The sequence below is a fragment of the Gadus morhua genome, chromosome 20 (genome assembly GCF_902167405.1).
Source record: "Gadus morhua chromosome 20, gadMor3.0, whole genome shotgun sequence".
NCBI classification, from domain to species: domain Eukaryota; kingdom Metazoa; phylum Chordata; class Actinopteri; order Gadiformes; family Gadidae; genus Gadus; species Gadus morhua.
The window spans coordinates 15,535,373-15,550,985 of record NC_044067.1 but is presented as its reverse complement, the minus strand read 5'-3'; the positions used below and the strand labels follow the sequence as shown (position 1 = coordinate 15,550,985).

The 15,613-nt window shown below is 47.0% G+C and overlaps 1 protein-coding gene across 3 annotated transcripts in view; it reads left to right on the top strand.

The window, feature by feature from the left end:
- impg2a (interphotoreceptor matrix proteoglycan 2a) overlaps positions 1-15,410 on the top strand; it is a 21,661-nt gene extending 6,251 nt beyond the window's left edge. For 2 of the 3 annotated variants that reach the window (XM_030344219.1, XM_030344218.1), the window contains exons 9-21: positions 212-232; positions 2,332-2,540; positions 3,676-4,040; positions 5,397-5,556; positions 5,666-6,582; positions 7,454-7,741; positions 7,838-8,057; positions 8,627-8,837; positions 10,555-10,743; positions 12,292-12,493; positions 12,836-12,915; positions 13,393-13,467; positions 13,703-15,410. In XM_030344219.1, the coding sequence (XP_030200079.1) occupies positions 212-232; positions 2,332-2,540; positions 3,676-4,040; positions 5,397-5,556; positions 5,666-6,582; positions 7,454-7,741; positions 7,838-8,057; positions 8,627-8,837; positions 10,555-10,743; positions 12,292-12,493; positions 12,836-12,915; positions 13,393-13,435 (2,905 nt within the window). In that variant the 3' untranslated portion in view covers positions 13,436-13,467; positions 13,703-15,410. The remainder of the gene's footprint in view (positions 1-211; positions 233-2,331; positions 2,541-3,675; positions 4,041-5,396; positions 5,557-5,665; positions 6,583-7,453; positions 7,742-7,837; positions 8,058-8,626; positions 8,838-10,554; positions 10,744-12,291; positions 12,494-12,835; positions 12,916-13,392; positions 13,468-13,702) is intronic. The other variant, XM_030344220.1, reaches the window with a different exon arrangement.
- The last annotated feature ends 203 nt before the right edge of the window (positions 15,411-15,613 follow it).

Below are 15,613 nucleotides of genomic sequence, written 5' to 3'. Positions count from 1 at the left end.
ATTCTTACCAGTAAGAATATTGTTTTTTTGTTTCCGTGTCAGATTTTGAATTGAATGGATTTTGTGAGGCAATATCTGACCTTTTATGGGGACATTTTGTTCCAAATAGCCGCGTTAAAATGGAGCAGGAACACTCTGAACCCTTGTTCATTGAACGTGCTATGTTGTTTTCAAGACTAAACTAATTTGTCAGATTGTTTTTGTCTTGCAGGCCTCAAATGGATCTTCAAGGGTAAGTGCTCAAACCACAAACCTTAGACTGTGTGTGTGTTTTTATGTGTGTGTGCTTGTATGTGTGTGAGTGTGTGTGTGTTTGTGTCTCTCTGTAAATCAGAGGAGCTAGAGAGTGTGTGTGTGCATGCATTTGTGTTTGTGTGTGCATGCATGTGTGAATGTGTGTAACCTATATGTCTGTGTGTGTGTGTATGTGCACACATATTTGTGTGTGTGTGTGTGTGTGTTACCATGCTCTCTGTGCTGTGTCTACCTGTGTGCACGGCGGTCGGCAGCTTCCTGTGCTAACGGTGTTAGCGGCGCCGCGGCGCCTCACCTGCTAAGTTGGATCAAGGTGGGGTCAGGGTGGTCAGCTGCTCCAGTCCAGAGACGATTATTAGAGCTTTACGACCACACCAATCATCCTCCCAGAGAGGGAGGGAGGGAGGGAGAGAGAGAGAGAGAGAGAGAGAGAGAGAGAGAGAGAGAGAGAGAGAGAGAGAGAGAGAGAGAGAGAGAGAGGAATAAGTAGGTTATGCTAAAGGAGAAAGAGGAAGACTGACACTGACATAGGTGCGTCTGTGTGTGTATATGTGCGTGTGTGTGTCAGTAAACTCCTGCGGAGAGGCACATCAAGGCTGCAGCATCGTTGTCATCCATGTTGGCCGACCAGCAGCAAATCTCACTGGGGATGAAAATGAATACTTCCCCTCAGTTTGTCATCGGTCACATTTGACACGTGGCACGTCCAGACCTGACAGTTGAGACTGAAACATCTGCACATGATTAGGGTTTCAGGTAGCGAGTGTGATAGTAGTGAAGTGAGGATCCATGGGCACAGAAGGGATTGGAGATGTGTGTGTGTGTGCGTGGGCCTGTGCGTGCTTTTGTGTGACTCGCTATAAAGGCAGCAAAATACGTTTTGTTTCTTTTAAATGGCAGCGTTTATAAGAGCCCCACATGCACAAGCCCTTCCCAGCCAGATCCCCGCAAACTAGGTCAGAGCGGACGGCTCCCAGTAGTCAAATGATGGCTGATAAATGGCTTTTTCCAACGCTTGGTGCTGCTATGTTTATTATTATGATATTGATCACATTGCGGACTGGAATGTTTTTGGACTATGGCGGCGCGCGGCTCCCCAGCCAGCAGTAAGTCAGTGGAGCTATTAGTCATCTCTGAAGGGGCGCTACAACTCTTCTCACAGGTTAGAGACCTGAAACCTGCATTTTGTCACTTTTCACTTTGTCAGCCAATGCCTCTTTTTTTTTGTTCAGGATTAGGTTTTCTTTCGCCTGCTTGCCTCCCCCAGACCAAATGGGTTGAGGGAGAGGGGGGGGGAAAGAAACACACACATTGAGCAATGCGTGGATGGCTTTTATTCATTGGACTCATAAGCGATTGCTGTAGTTTAAACATTCCGTGCAGGTTTAAATCACAGTAATCCACTAAGAAGTCCACCGCTAGCTTTCTAGTTTCCAGGAAGGAGCCCCTATTTTCAATGAATCGATTTCGTAATTGATTGATAATCAAGGAGTGAACCACCAATGTAAGCAAACTATTGACCCGACTGTACGGCAGTGTACTCAAGCACTACTTCAGAGAATAAACTTCTGTTAGCCACTATTACCGAGATGCCCTTGAGCACCTTCTGAGAGCCAAGCTAGCCACACAAATTACACTCCGCACCGGCCAAGGAGTGGTGGCAGAACCCTGCTGTAGTAGTTGTGGTCGTGGGCATCTGGCATGGAGCAATTGGTTTTTTCCACAGTGAACGTGATGCGTAAAAACACCTCTTCACGCTCAGTCAGCTTTCCCTGTATGAACAGACGAAGACGCCTGAATCAAATATATCCCCTTAATTGGAAACTAATGGATTGGAAACTCTTTGATCGGATAGTTATTGTATTTAGTCCATTTTAAGTGTGTGTGTGTGTGTGTGTGTGTGTGTGTGTGTGTGTGTGCTTGTGTGTGTGTGAGGTTGCGTGCATACGTGTGTGTGTGTGTGTGTGTGTGTGTGTGTGTGTGTGTGTGTGTGCCCTTGTGTGTGCTCGCAATGCTCTGCGTGCGTACTTTCATGCGTGCGTGCATGTGCGTGTGTGCGTGTTTGTGTCGGCGCAGGGAGGAGGCGCTGGTGGTGGACTACTCGGTGACGGTGCTGGTGAGTGGGGCGGGCGTAAGCCCCGAGCAGCTGGACTACCTGACCCTGCAGTCCAACCGGGTGGAGAACTCCCATCACCTGGTGGAGGAGAGGCCCACGCTGGTCTTCACCGTCAGCAAGGTCCGGATCCACGGAGGTGAAGCGCTGCACAAGACAGACGCCGAGAGTGGTGAGCGACCCGCCGGGCGCTAATAACGTCCAATCGGAAGGCAGGGAGAGGGGGGGGGATCTGGCGTTGGCTTTGATAACAACATACTGGATCGCTTGGCGAAAACTTTCCTGATGCCTTGAAAGAGTCATCTGTTTTTTATTCCTCTCCACTCTGCGTCAAAGAGGACCCAGGTTGTAGGATGTAGGAAACATTTGAAAGAAGAAATCACGCAAATATCAGTAATAGGAGCTGCATTTTTATTCAGAGCGAGGCACTGAGGCCCGCATCATGAAATGGTTTGTCCCGGTTTCAGCCAACATGCTTCTTTTTTATCGGAGGAGGAAATCTCATCTACTCAAGGTTTCTACTTAACTTCTAACCTTGAGTGATTTGAGTAACTCTTGCTTTCTTTCTTGTCACTTTCTCTCATGCATCAAATTGTGCCCTCCTTTTGCCGATGATATCAAATTCCTCTGTGTGTCTCTCACACACACGCGCACAAACACAGAGACACGCGCACACACGCACACATCACTACACCATCTCCAATTAGCCAGACAGAGAGTAGGTTTGCTCCCTCACACTTTTCAGGGACCTTTTCCAGTGGAGGAGGAGCCACCAATCATAATGACTCTACCATTTCTTCCCCTCCCTCCGTACGACTTGTACACCACTGGCTGTGATTCCTAGTAAATAGGGCCATTAGCTTAGCAGATTAGCAAGCCACTCGGGAGACGAATGCCATCTGAAGCCTACATTAGTTATGGGCCTGAATGATGGGAGGTCTAAACAAGCTCACATGGCCGGCTGGCATGCCTCCGCTGGGGGACTCACAGGCATGTCTTGGCCACGGCGCTCAGCTTTGATGGTAATGCAGTAATGGCTTTGGCCTGTGACGATGGCCGATGTTGGGGCCAGCACTGAGAGCTGATTGGCTGAGTTCGTCTGAGGTAAACGGGCAGTCGGCGTGACGACTGTCAGCACGGTCGACAGAGGTAGAGCGGCCTGGCGGCGGACCAATAAGACAGCTGGAATGGGACCCTGCTTAAGGAGCCAGAGACGCATTCAGGGCATATTCAAGTGTTTACAATGCTGCTCTGTGCTCACTCCTTTTCTGCTAACGTTAGGATTTGAATTGTTGTTGTTTCCGCAGAGCCTGGATCTCCGGACCCCCCACCGACCCCAGACCACCCAGAGACCACAGAACCGACAGAGACCCCAAACCCCCCAGAATCCCCAGAGACCCCACACTCTCCTATTACCCCAAACCCCCCAGAAACCACAGACCCACCAGAGACCCCTCACCCCCCACAAACCCCTAGTCCTCCACAGAACCCAGACCCCCCACAAACCCCTCACCCCCCACAAACCCCTAGACCTCCACAGACCCCAGATCCTCCACAAACCCCTCACCCCCCACAAACCCCTAGACCTCCACAGTCTCCCGACCCCACAGATACCCCTAACCCTCCAGAGGCCCCTGAGACCCTCGAGTCTGACTCCTTTGATGAACATCTAGTAAGTCAAGGTTATCTCTATGAAAACAATGTATTCCTCTACACTATTTAAACACCAATCTAAAGGAGGGCTCCCTCTGTCTGCGTTCCCTCTTAAGGTTCCTTCCTTGACAGTTAAGGGAGTTTTTTCTTTATCTTTGGAGGACTAGGGTTAAGGGTTGTCATCCAATGCTGCATGTGAAACCATGTGAGACTGTGGCTGTGATTGAGGGCTATACTTATTTCATCGACCTGTCTTGACCCTTCGTCTGCGGTAGCCAAAATCTGATGTTAGTCAATAACATTTAGAGAATGAGAGAGAAATATCCACAGAGATTGGCTTTTGTTTGACTCTCTCTGTTAAGTACACTGCTGTCCTTATTATGCCAGCTATATGGAGGAGTAACTAGGGACTTGGATTGCCTCACTATAGAGCAGCCTAGCTTGACTATCTATTCATATATACATATGACGGGCATTGAAGTGGCAAGGACTGACTGGCAGCTATGCAGTGTATATCAAGATTAAAGTACAAAATAAACACACATCAACATAAGTCATAACATTTATCTATATGCCCACACTGAAGATATATGTTGCTTGCCTCCATGAGGTTTTGGGTGATTATTGTACGGTAAAAACAAATGTTACGTGGGATTTCAGCTCATATTACATGTAAACTGCCCACACATGTTATAGTTTTGGGAAAACTTTGCCTTGACTGTCCAATCTGTTATCCCTCAAACAAAATAAGAGTTATGATTTATGCCCGTGTTTGCTCTTGAAGCCCAGTGGTGTGGCGATGTCTACTATAGTCCAACAGAGGATTTGGTTCTACCTTGCATAATACTTGTTTTACACACTCAATGGAATAATTGGAGGTTTGTTTAGAGCTTGACTCCTTGCCACTTTCCAGGCCCCATAGAGAGGACAGATTATGCATGTGTATGTGTGTGTACATTTTTCTCTGCCGACACCAGAGCTCTCAATCCGACCGGATCATTCCCCATCTTTATTTGTTCTTTCTGCAAGGGCTGAGTGTGCCCTTTGATGCTAATCAGGGCTCTGTCGACTCTACAGTGCCTGCTGGGTCGCTTTACTACCCTGCTTTGTGTTTGATTAATTGGACTCATTACAAGAACTGGGAAAGCTTGGCAAACTGCTTTCCAGTAATTGATTACCGAGTCTGAGCAACCCCGCTACTGTGCCACAGAATGAATTAAGGCTACTCTGTGAAGCCTGGGTAAGAATTGGACGTCTACAGTTCAACAGCTTCTGTTATGCCTTGGCCTTTGGGTGGGCTGTGGGAACGGGCATGAATAGGCCGATTGATCCTGGGATCCGTGGACTACTTAACATTTGTTTGTGAATGGTACAGGTTGATGCAGGGACAGCAGATGTCCCCATCCTGGTGGAGGATTCTGCAGAGAACAAGACAGACTTCCTCGAGGAAGTCCCCGAGATGGATGCCGTGATTCTGGAGGAGAGTCAAAAAGAGTCTCCCGATCCTGGAAATGCCATCTCTCCCATCGATGATAGTATGTTGTACTTTTTTTTCTCTCTTCTCGCTCTCTCTAAATATTATAATACAATGCAATCACGTTAGTACAACAATGGCTTTACCTTGCTTGTCTTGACGTCCTCCAGGTATAGCGGAGGAAGGCCTGATACCTGGAGACCTTTCGCTGATGACCACTCCAGAGAGCCCACCGCCAGAGACGCTCCCTGCTGAGGTGGCGTCCCCAGAGCGAGCAGAGGTGATCACTCATCCCGAGTCGCCAGTGGAAAGCGAAGCCTCTGGCCTGGAACCTGACGATCCTCCATCTTCATCGGAAACATTTACAACTACAGAGGCGGTGAAGGACTCCTCTGAGACAACAGATGACGGGCCGATCGGCAGCCAAGAGGAGAACGCAATCTCTGAAAACATTCTTGTAGAGCAAGAAATCCTGACCGAAGTCCAGGAAGGGGCAGGACAAGAGTCCATTGCTGAATCTGAAGGGGAGGACAAAGAGGAAGCCATCAATGTGGAGGACGTTCCACAGGAGATTGAAATCACCACCGTGGTGACGGAGACCACCCAAGAGGAAGATCATGTTGTCTCAGTGGTGGTGGCTACACCGGCGATGACACAGGAAGAAGAGGATCTTCCACAACAACCGGAGGATCTCCCGGCCATCAACGTCAACCCAGCCCCTCCTGAGGAGCCTGCAAACGGGGAGGTAGAAGAGGAGGGGGAGGATGTTGTGGTGACAGGGGAGGAAACCGGAGATGTTATAGAGCAGGAGAACGAAGAAGAGCCGGTGGAGGTCTTATCCGAAGACCCGGTGGTGGAAGAAAGGGCATCGGATGGCCTCGGTATCTTCGTGTCAGGTGACCTCACAGAGGATGAGCTCTTATTGGTCAACCAGAAGGAGCCAGAGCGGCCAGTCGTCAATCCTCTCCACCCTGGCCCCCCGACCGCCCTGACACCTGAGAGAGAGTCTCCTTTCACTCGCATCTCTGACATCGTAGCGGCCGTAGACGAGCGGTCTGACACGGGAGTGTCCGTCACCACCATGGGTGTAAGAAGACACTGTTGTTGAAGAAACATGCTTGTGTTTACTCCAGCTTAGGTAGCTTAGCAGCTGAACCGTTAACTCAAGAATAGATTGTCACATATGCATAAAACTTAAAGGAACAATACGTTACATTGACCAGTGTTTAAACTGGCCACTGCAGACTAAATACAGAAAATTGGAGAGAGTTGTCTCCGCCCGTCCTCTCTTCCCCAGACTCGAAGCTCACATGGGTTGCCAGGTTTAGAACAATGAACGTACACGAGAGCAAAATAAGCCAAGCTCATTATATTTTGAGTGAGCCTAATTGGTGTATATTGGCCATGCGACGACGAGTCCTACACTCTAAATTGATCAGCTAATGTTTACGTTTGCAATTTATTTATGTTTGCAAATTATCATCTTTCTTGCAATCCTTCTTGGCACTAAGCTTTCCCCATCTTTGAAATGCAACTCCAATATTTACCCATGTTTTAGAACGTCTTTGGTCTTGAAGCTATTTCGAAAGAGGGCAAGGCTTTTTTTTTAGGTTAGGGAGAATGTAGTACAATCTCAGTTGAGCCCGTTTGTTTGCTTGCTTCCTTGGCTGCAGCATGCTGTGCTTGTATGCCAATTTGTTTCATACCTGGCAACACGGGGTATTCTGAAAATAGTGAATCATAACACATGCCAAAATAATAACTAATGTTGCGAGCCGGAACGGAAAATTGAAGGTAGAGCAGACTGGCTTTAGCAAGGTGGTCGGAGAAGCCAGTATTTAGACTTAGTCTCTGATGACAGAGCATGGTCATTTTAGAATTGAGTAGGGAACATTGTGGCACTCCAACATGGCATTCCATATTGTTTCAACCAATCATCACCGTCACTGTGGCCCCAGGTGCAGACCACCGTGGTGGACCTGGCTGACCCTACGGAGGGGGACCCTGGCTATGACGTTATTCACTATGGTTACGGGGCGACCAATCAAACAGAGGAGGACAGCAGTGGGTTCCCGGCCGGCGCGCCACTAGGCACCGACCAGGTGAGCATCGCCATGCCTGTGATGCCCCAGCGGGCGCTGATGGTGTTCTTCAGTCTGAGGGTGACCAACATGATCTTCTCAGAAGACCTCTTCAACAAGAGCTCTGCAGAGTACAAGGCCTTGGAGCAACGCTTCCTGGAGCTGGTAAACCACCCGTCTGCTCTGTATACATTTTCCTGTGTTTTACTTTAAGAAGTCATCACTTTGAGCTATTTAGTTTCATTCCATCTCCTTCCACAGCTGGTCCCCTACCTGCAGTCCAACCTGAGTAACTTCCAGAACTTGGAGATCTTGAATTTCCGCAATGGGAGCATTGTGGTGAACAGCAGGATGAAGTTTGGCAAGCCAGTGCCCCAAACTGTCACCACGGCGGTGTACCTGATCCTGGAGGACTTCTGCAACACGGCCTACCAGACCATGAACCTGGCCATCGACAAGTACTCGCTGGATGTCGAATCGGGTAAGTGCGTGTTCTGAGCAAACCATGATGAGCATTGGCAATGCTGCGGCAGTTTAAAATGTTCCAAAAGTCAAGATTTCCTGTTTTCCATGTTTAAATTGTCCGGTATATGAGCTCACTGCTTTGATTAGCTTGATTTGAATCTAAGTGTGTTGAATCTACAGACATTTTCATGCCGAAATAACATTACATTTACGCTGTCATCAGTTTGATTGAATACAGCGTACGATTGTGTCGTATTCCTTGCTCTGACTCCACTCACAAGATATTTCCACCTTCCTGAATGATGTGGTAGCAAATCAGATTTGGATGGCAGTAGACCGTTGCCTGCGTGAATTATTCATACTCATACTCTCGTTGACAGTCTTGGATAAACAGCCCCAAACATTTCTGATTTACATGCTAACACTTCCTGTTCGTCACGTAACAGACGCTTTCACCCAAACGTAACTAACAAGTGAGGTCGAGAACAATAAACATGCCGATGCACTTCCATACGCCCTGCTCCCTCGCACAAGCTCTCCCAATCCAAGTGAACTAACACAGGGACGCCTCCTCCCTCCTCCCAGGCGACCAGGCGGACCCCTGTAAGTTCCAGGCGTGTAATGAGTATGCAGAGTGTAAGGTGAACAGGTGGACGGGCGAAGCAGAGTGCGTGTGCACGGCTGGCTACTTCAGTGTGGACCTGCTGCCCTGCCAGAGCATCTGTGAGCTCAGGGCGGACTTCTGCCTCAACGACGGCAAATGTGACATCATCCCTGGCAAAGGGGCAATCTGCAGGTGTGTGTGTGTGTGGGTGTGTGTGTGTGTGTGTGTGTGTGTGTGTGTGTGTGTGTGTGTGTGTGTGTGTGTGTGTGTGTGTGTGTGTGTGTGTGTGTGTGTGCGCGTGTGCTTTCGTGCTTGGTGTGTGTGTGTGTGTTTGTGTGTGTGTGTGTGTGTGTGTGCTTGCAGGTGTGTGTGTGTGTGTGTGTGTGCATGCTTGCAGGTGTGTGTGTTTGTAGTGTAGTTTGTTGTAGTAGGTTAAACAACCTTTCTCCTGTGTTTATCTCAGCCATCTCACAGTTATGGTGAGTCGTATGACAACTCCATCCATCTTGAACTCTCATTAAGGGGTAAAAACAGCCAAAATTCCAGTACAGCTCTAAGTAACTATATTTTTATTTTAGCTGCAAGTCGTCAGCGTTCAACATGGTGGACACATTGTCAACAACCACCTTATCTGCCATGTAACCATGCCTTGAGGTTTTGTTATGTCAACACATCCAAGCAGCTAAGGTGAAAATACACAGCAAATGATTTCCTGGAACCTTTTTTATCTTATTATCTATTAGACTGATCTTTGTCGTTTTTTTCGCTATTTTTGAAGTTAATTTCAGTTGAGCTGAGCGTGTTTTATTTCAAGCTGGGGGAATAAGGATCACTGAAGAATAGTTTTCGAGTGCTGAAAATGCCCTTGCATCACCGAGGGTTGTTTGTGTGAATCTTGCAAGTTTGACAGGGCTTTTGTTTTCATTCACATTACAAAGTGTAAATGGGTGCTTACATGTCGTGGGTCAAGGCACCAGAGAAGGAGGCTGGGGGGGCATGTCTTTCAGTCTCCCTGGGCTGTTGTTGTTTGAGGCTTGATTTCGAGATAAAATGATTATGAACAGGCATGGAAACAATAGCATGGGCCAAGATGAACGCCGGGCCGCTGTTTCACACCCTGCCTTACAAACACACCAGCACATCCAGATGCTGGTGAATTGTTGCCTACTCCACGTTGGCAAAGCCTGTGACACGCTCTGAGGGCAGCACGTTGCATTTCTGCCCTTTTCAAAAATACCCACAAGAGATTCTCAGACCAGTGGTATCCTAAGTAATCAAAGATGTTTTTATAAAAGCGCTACCATATGCCATCGTTTATATATTGGAAGATTCTTTAAAGCTAGGGTAGGCAATTTCTTTTGGAAGCACTTTTGGTCAAAATGGGTTGAAATCCTGACATCCTGACAGCACTCAATAAATCAAAACCCGGACAGAATGACATGAATGGATGACCTACCTGCCTGTCTACCTACCTACCTGGCTACCTGCACGCATTCTGCCCGTGCTCTTTTTGCACATTACCAAAGTCTTCCATGAGGCTAGGTAGACCTGTTGCTAAAGTTAGCAAAACAGTCGTGGGTTTTGGGGGTGTGACTTTGGAGGGAGGTATGATTTGTTTTGATACTTAGATACTAAATCGACTTGACTCTGGATTGTATCTCTGAATGGCCTACCCTAGCTTTAAAACACTTTAGACACATATTAAAATTAAGTTGTTTTTGTAACGGAACATGCTGCCTTTATGAAGCTATTATAGAGCAGCCCAACAACAGAACATTAGTGACAGGCTGGTGAAACAATCAGTTGCTGTTTGTGAGTTGCATTTGATAGACATTATGAATAGAACAAACGGCATCTTTAAGGCTAATTATTGAGATGTATTTGTTTGTTATTTACTTTGTACATACAGGTGTCGCGTCGGGGAGAACTGGTGGTACCGCGGCGAGCATTGTGAAGAGTACGTATCGGAGCCGCTGGTGGTTGGCATAGCGATAGCCTCGGTGGCGGGCTTCCTGCTGGTGGCCTCCGGGGTGATCTTCTTCCTGGCCAGGACACTGAGGGATCAGTACGACAAGGACGAGTCCGAGGACCCCATACGGTGAGAGGCTAATCGCTAACAGCTAACAGCTAACCCTCTCTGACCTCTCCATAAACATCAGATCTATTGGGATGTAGTCTGACCCAATGGGTTTCTTTTACTGGCTAAATTCCGTCTGGATTTTTGGCTGCAGCCAGCCATTGGTCGATCAAGCTGCCCATTCTGCCCTTCGACTCTCTTCAAATCCAATCTGGCCAATCTCAGGTCATGTGTCCCCCCTCACTTATTTAGATAATACATGTTTTTCACAAATTTTTCCCTGATCACTAATGCAGACATATGCGTTTGAAATTATATCAGGGACAAGAAAAATTGCTTTAAACACAAAAACATCTTGTCTTCAGATAGATTTTTCTTGTTAGCCGTGGCAGAATAGGATGTTCCATGATGCCACGGACAAGATTTGGGATGAGGCGAGCTTTACTTGCTGAAGCATCGCACCAAAGCACTGGAACACAGCTGCCTGTCCCACAGTCCCGGTCTTAGATTACAGGCATGAGGTCCTGCGTACTAACTGGGGAATGAGAGGGCAGAAGGCGCTGGGACATTGTGTGACTGTATCTGTGGGTTAGCCAAACCAGAGCTATGCCACCCCAACCCCCCCCTGCGCACCCCCATGGGGCTCATCTTCGAACCCCTTCTTTCCGTTATATTTACCTCCCGATAGAGAAACTCAAATGTACTCATATTCAAATGCAAATGGAGAGACGTCTGAAGATATCTACGCAACCGCAATATGTTTAGGTAATTGAAACTCTCTTTTAATCTGTGTATCTGGAATGAGTTTATAATTGGCGTCGGGGAGAAACTGGATTAACCACAGCCAGAGAGTTAACCAATCAGAGCAGTGCGTTGATCTCTATCCATATAGCCTCCAGACTCAACACAATATGGCCACCGATACAATGACTCAGAGAGCATAAACAACAAGTATTATCCCGGGTTAATCAAGGTTAACAAATACTCCAAGCCAAACCTTCTAACGATTCTGGAGAGAAGTCTGAAGAAGTGTCTGGCCGCCTATCCCTGAACGGGTACACAAATCCTTCCTTCTTCATCCTCTCTTCATCTCCAGACTGAAGCTCCGTTTGTTTGGCATCCATTGTGTAAGCAACGCCACTTAACAGTTTAACATGCCTACTGACGAGTGCTGTTGCCAATGACTGCCTGTTTTTGAAGCCCTGGCAGAAGAGACTAGCATGTAGTTCCTATAACGGCCTGTGGGTGGTTAGAGTCGCTTGGATGCAAAAAGACCTACCACCATTTTACGTCAAGTAATAAAAAGCTCATCGTTTCGTCTTTGTTCAGTTATCTCAGTGGCTCGTTCATCTTCATATCATGTTTTCTGCAAGGTCCTGTTTAACAGCTTTTACTCCATTAAAAAGTTATTAAGGCGGCCATTCAATTCCAGGCCTCAATGTACCATACATGGGCGCACAACCTACAACCAAATCGACAGCCTCAAAACAGTTGCGTATAAACCAATGACCGTCATGCGGTCTACATCTTTACGGTGGCGCTCTCTGTGTTTGCGCCGATGCCCTGCAGGCATGCGGAGAGCCACCCGTCTCTGGAGCGGGCGACCAAGTACAACCCAATGTACGAGAGCGAGGCCACCACGGGCTACAGCCACTACTACCGCCGCTACCCCGAGGCGCCCGTCTACAGCAGCGCCAGCGCAGAGGCCTCCACCGACTTCAGCAGCGAGGAGATCCGACACATTTACGAGAACAGCGAACTCACCAAAGAGGTGTGTGTGCGCGCATCTCTGAGTGTGCCTGTGTGTATGTGAGCATCTGTTTGTGTGTGCCTGTGTGTTTGTGGCTGTACTGAGACATTACTTGGAAGGAATGTGTTCACTGTATGTTTATAATCCCCCCATGAGATATTTTATTGACCCGACTTTTTTCCACAATTAGTAGCACATCTGATTTAGCCCCGTTAGGGCTGGTATTGGTAGTGAGTCGTAGTAGTAGTACTGTTATCCAATACCAGATGTTTTGTACTGCTGCCTATTGAAACTATTCAAAATGGTTTATCAACTGGAAAGGTGAAGTTTGTTTTAGATTGTCCTGTCTTTGTGCATTTATAGGAAATCCAAGACCGAATACGCATAGTTGAGCTGTACGCTAAGGACAGGCAGTTTGCAGACTTCGTCCGGCATCACCAAGCGTGAGTAAATGTTTACTCCATTCCTTCCACCTCAATGGTAAGGCTCCCAATCCAAGTCATAAGCCAAGCCACCCTCATGGTCCTGAGACGCGCTACACCGGTGATACCAGAGTGACGCCAGGGGGACAAGAGAAAAGGGTCTTCCACTATTTGTAACAACAAGTACAATCTGTGCCAATAAACCTCCATTCAGAGAAAGAAAAGGGGATTGGCAGGGCTGTGCTGGTGAGAGGGTAAACATTGGGAGGACTAGAGCCAGGCAGTCTCCACTGTAATGAAGACAGAAGGGATTTGGTAGCGTGTGACGGGTCGGTGGGTTGATGGGTCCGTTGAGAGAATGCGGTGACCCGCCAAGACAGATAGAGTCGTTTAAAGTTATTAGATTTTGGTTTTGTGAGTGAGACAGCATGTGTGTGTTAGATAGAGGGAGCTGGACTCGGAAACGTATAAAGCGCCCTGTGGGCTGATGTGTTACAGAAGCGTGGACATCCGTAGAGAAAGCTCCTCCGCACAATCGTGAATATCTCCAAACCTTTCCCCTAGAAAAATAAGGTACGTCAGCCCTGAAAGCTCATTGCTACTCAAATAGATTTCTTTATCTGTTTAGCTAGATTGAAGATAGATCACTGTTTAAAATGTTGTAGGAATTAGAAATTGCTGATGTAGCTTGTGCTTGTCCCCTCAAACTGACGATTGTTTAGATTAACCGAGGCTTGTGACTATTGAATCATCGCCATCTCCATCCACGTTAGCTACATTAACCGTTTCTGTCAACCTCCTTCCCCAGTGCCTTCTCTTGATTGGCTGAGCTTTGGTGGAACGTCCTTGATGTCTGGGGGAGGCATGCCCGCTTAACAGATGAGTCCCTCTGAGAAGATTCTGATCGTCTCCTTTACGTAGCTCGAAACGCTAACCATTTGGTAGTTTGGAGAAGACAATAACAAAGCCAATATGGAAAAGTGTAAATTATGGATAAGTATCTTAGATGAATAGTGTTTTGCTGATTTCTGGCTGCATACGTGTCCAATGTTCCTCAATAAGCATAAAATCTCACCAAATATAATTGGGGCAAAATTGTTGTTCCTCAATGTATCACTCTGACAACTGAGTTCGGAGGGAAGACAAAAATAAGAAGGCTGCTATTGTTTCTAGTGAATGGTGCTATTTATATAGACTGATTGCAATGTTCCTCTAGCTTACGTAAAGCTTCAGTTTACATTAGTGAGTAAACTCTATCTGTCAACTTCATCGTGGAGTTCACTGGAACATCAGGTTCCTTTACTGTTCTGCATTTAGGTGGCCAAACAGAGCCACACTAGGATTACTGTGTAGGCCTCGCATCGCTGATGGAAACTTTCAGTTAGGTGATCCACGGAGTAGTATTCCAACCCATGTACAACGTTGACAGTGATACCTCTGCCTTCTTTGAGTAATCCCTTCATCAACATCAACTTTTAGAATCTGTGTTTTCATTTTTTTAAGTTTGATGAGACAGACATGAAGGAACAAGGAACTGAAAAAAATGAGGCCAGCATTGAGGGAGGCTCGATAGCTCTCCAGCTCCAGGACTCCAGAAATAAGTCAAAACACATTTAGGACGGAAAATCTTCTAGGGAAAAGGAGTCTGGGGATTTGATCAAGTGGTCTACTTTCAAATGCAATATGTAATGGGGACTGAAAACATTGAAAATGAGGAGAAAGAAGGGGAAAAAGAAAAAAATCCCAAGTTTGGTAAACAACATGTGCTTTTTGGATTGATGAAGCACAAGCCTGTCTTCTCCCAAAACAAAACTGGTTTCACGAAACATGGAAAAAAATAAAATAAGTGGTTGGCTTGGAGAACCGTCCTGCTCTTCGAGCTAAAATAATGAAGACAGTGTTTTCCACGTGTTCCTTGCGCGTCCGGGGGCTCGTGGCGGTTGGCCCCCTACCTGCTGGCCGACCACCACATCTGCGGCTGATTACGCTGCACACGGCTGTTTGGTTTGGCATGCAGGTGTGACCGTCAGACACGTACAGACTTTCTGTTTACATCGCGGGCTTCAAGATTTCTGCTCGTTTAGATTCAATAGGCCACAGACACAGACCCCTCTCACTCTCTCTCTCAAATGCTCTCTCTCTCTCTCTCTCTCTCTCTCTCTCTCTCTCGCTCTCGCTCTCGCTCTCGCTCTCGCTCTCATTCTCTCCTCTTTCTTTTCTCTTTCTGTTCTCTCGCTCTTTCTCTTTCTTTGTCAAATCTTGCATGCCTCTGCATGTGTTTTTGTTATGATGTTTTTATTTATGTGCGTTCCACACACTGTTTCATGTTCTTCCTCGTCCACATGCAGCCCTGGTCCACTGCTCTACATGAGGTTTAAAACAGGATCTCTATCAATCGCATCACAGGTCGATGTCTCCGTCTGATTACACATCCAAGGAAATTATTGTATTTTTTCTGTTTTCTACCATTGTGTATGATGTATATGTTTCTCACCAACACACAGCTGTGTCGTTGACCAATATGAATAAATATACTATTGTTATCCATGTGTATGTTTTATACAATGCAAATAAGAGGCGACTGGTGTTGTGGGACCTTGAGTCAGAAGGGACTAGTCAGTTTCTCTCTGTGGGGGGAATGTGTGGGCCTATACTGAGCTCCTACACCAGGTGTTAATCGACTGCACACTAATCCACAAAGCAGATTAGTCTTAACAAG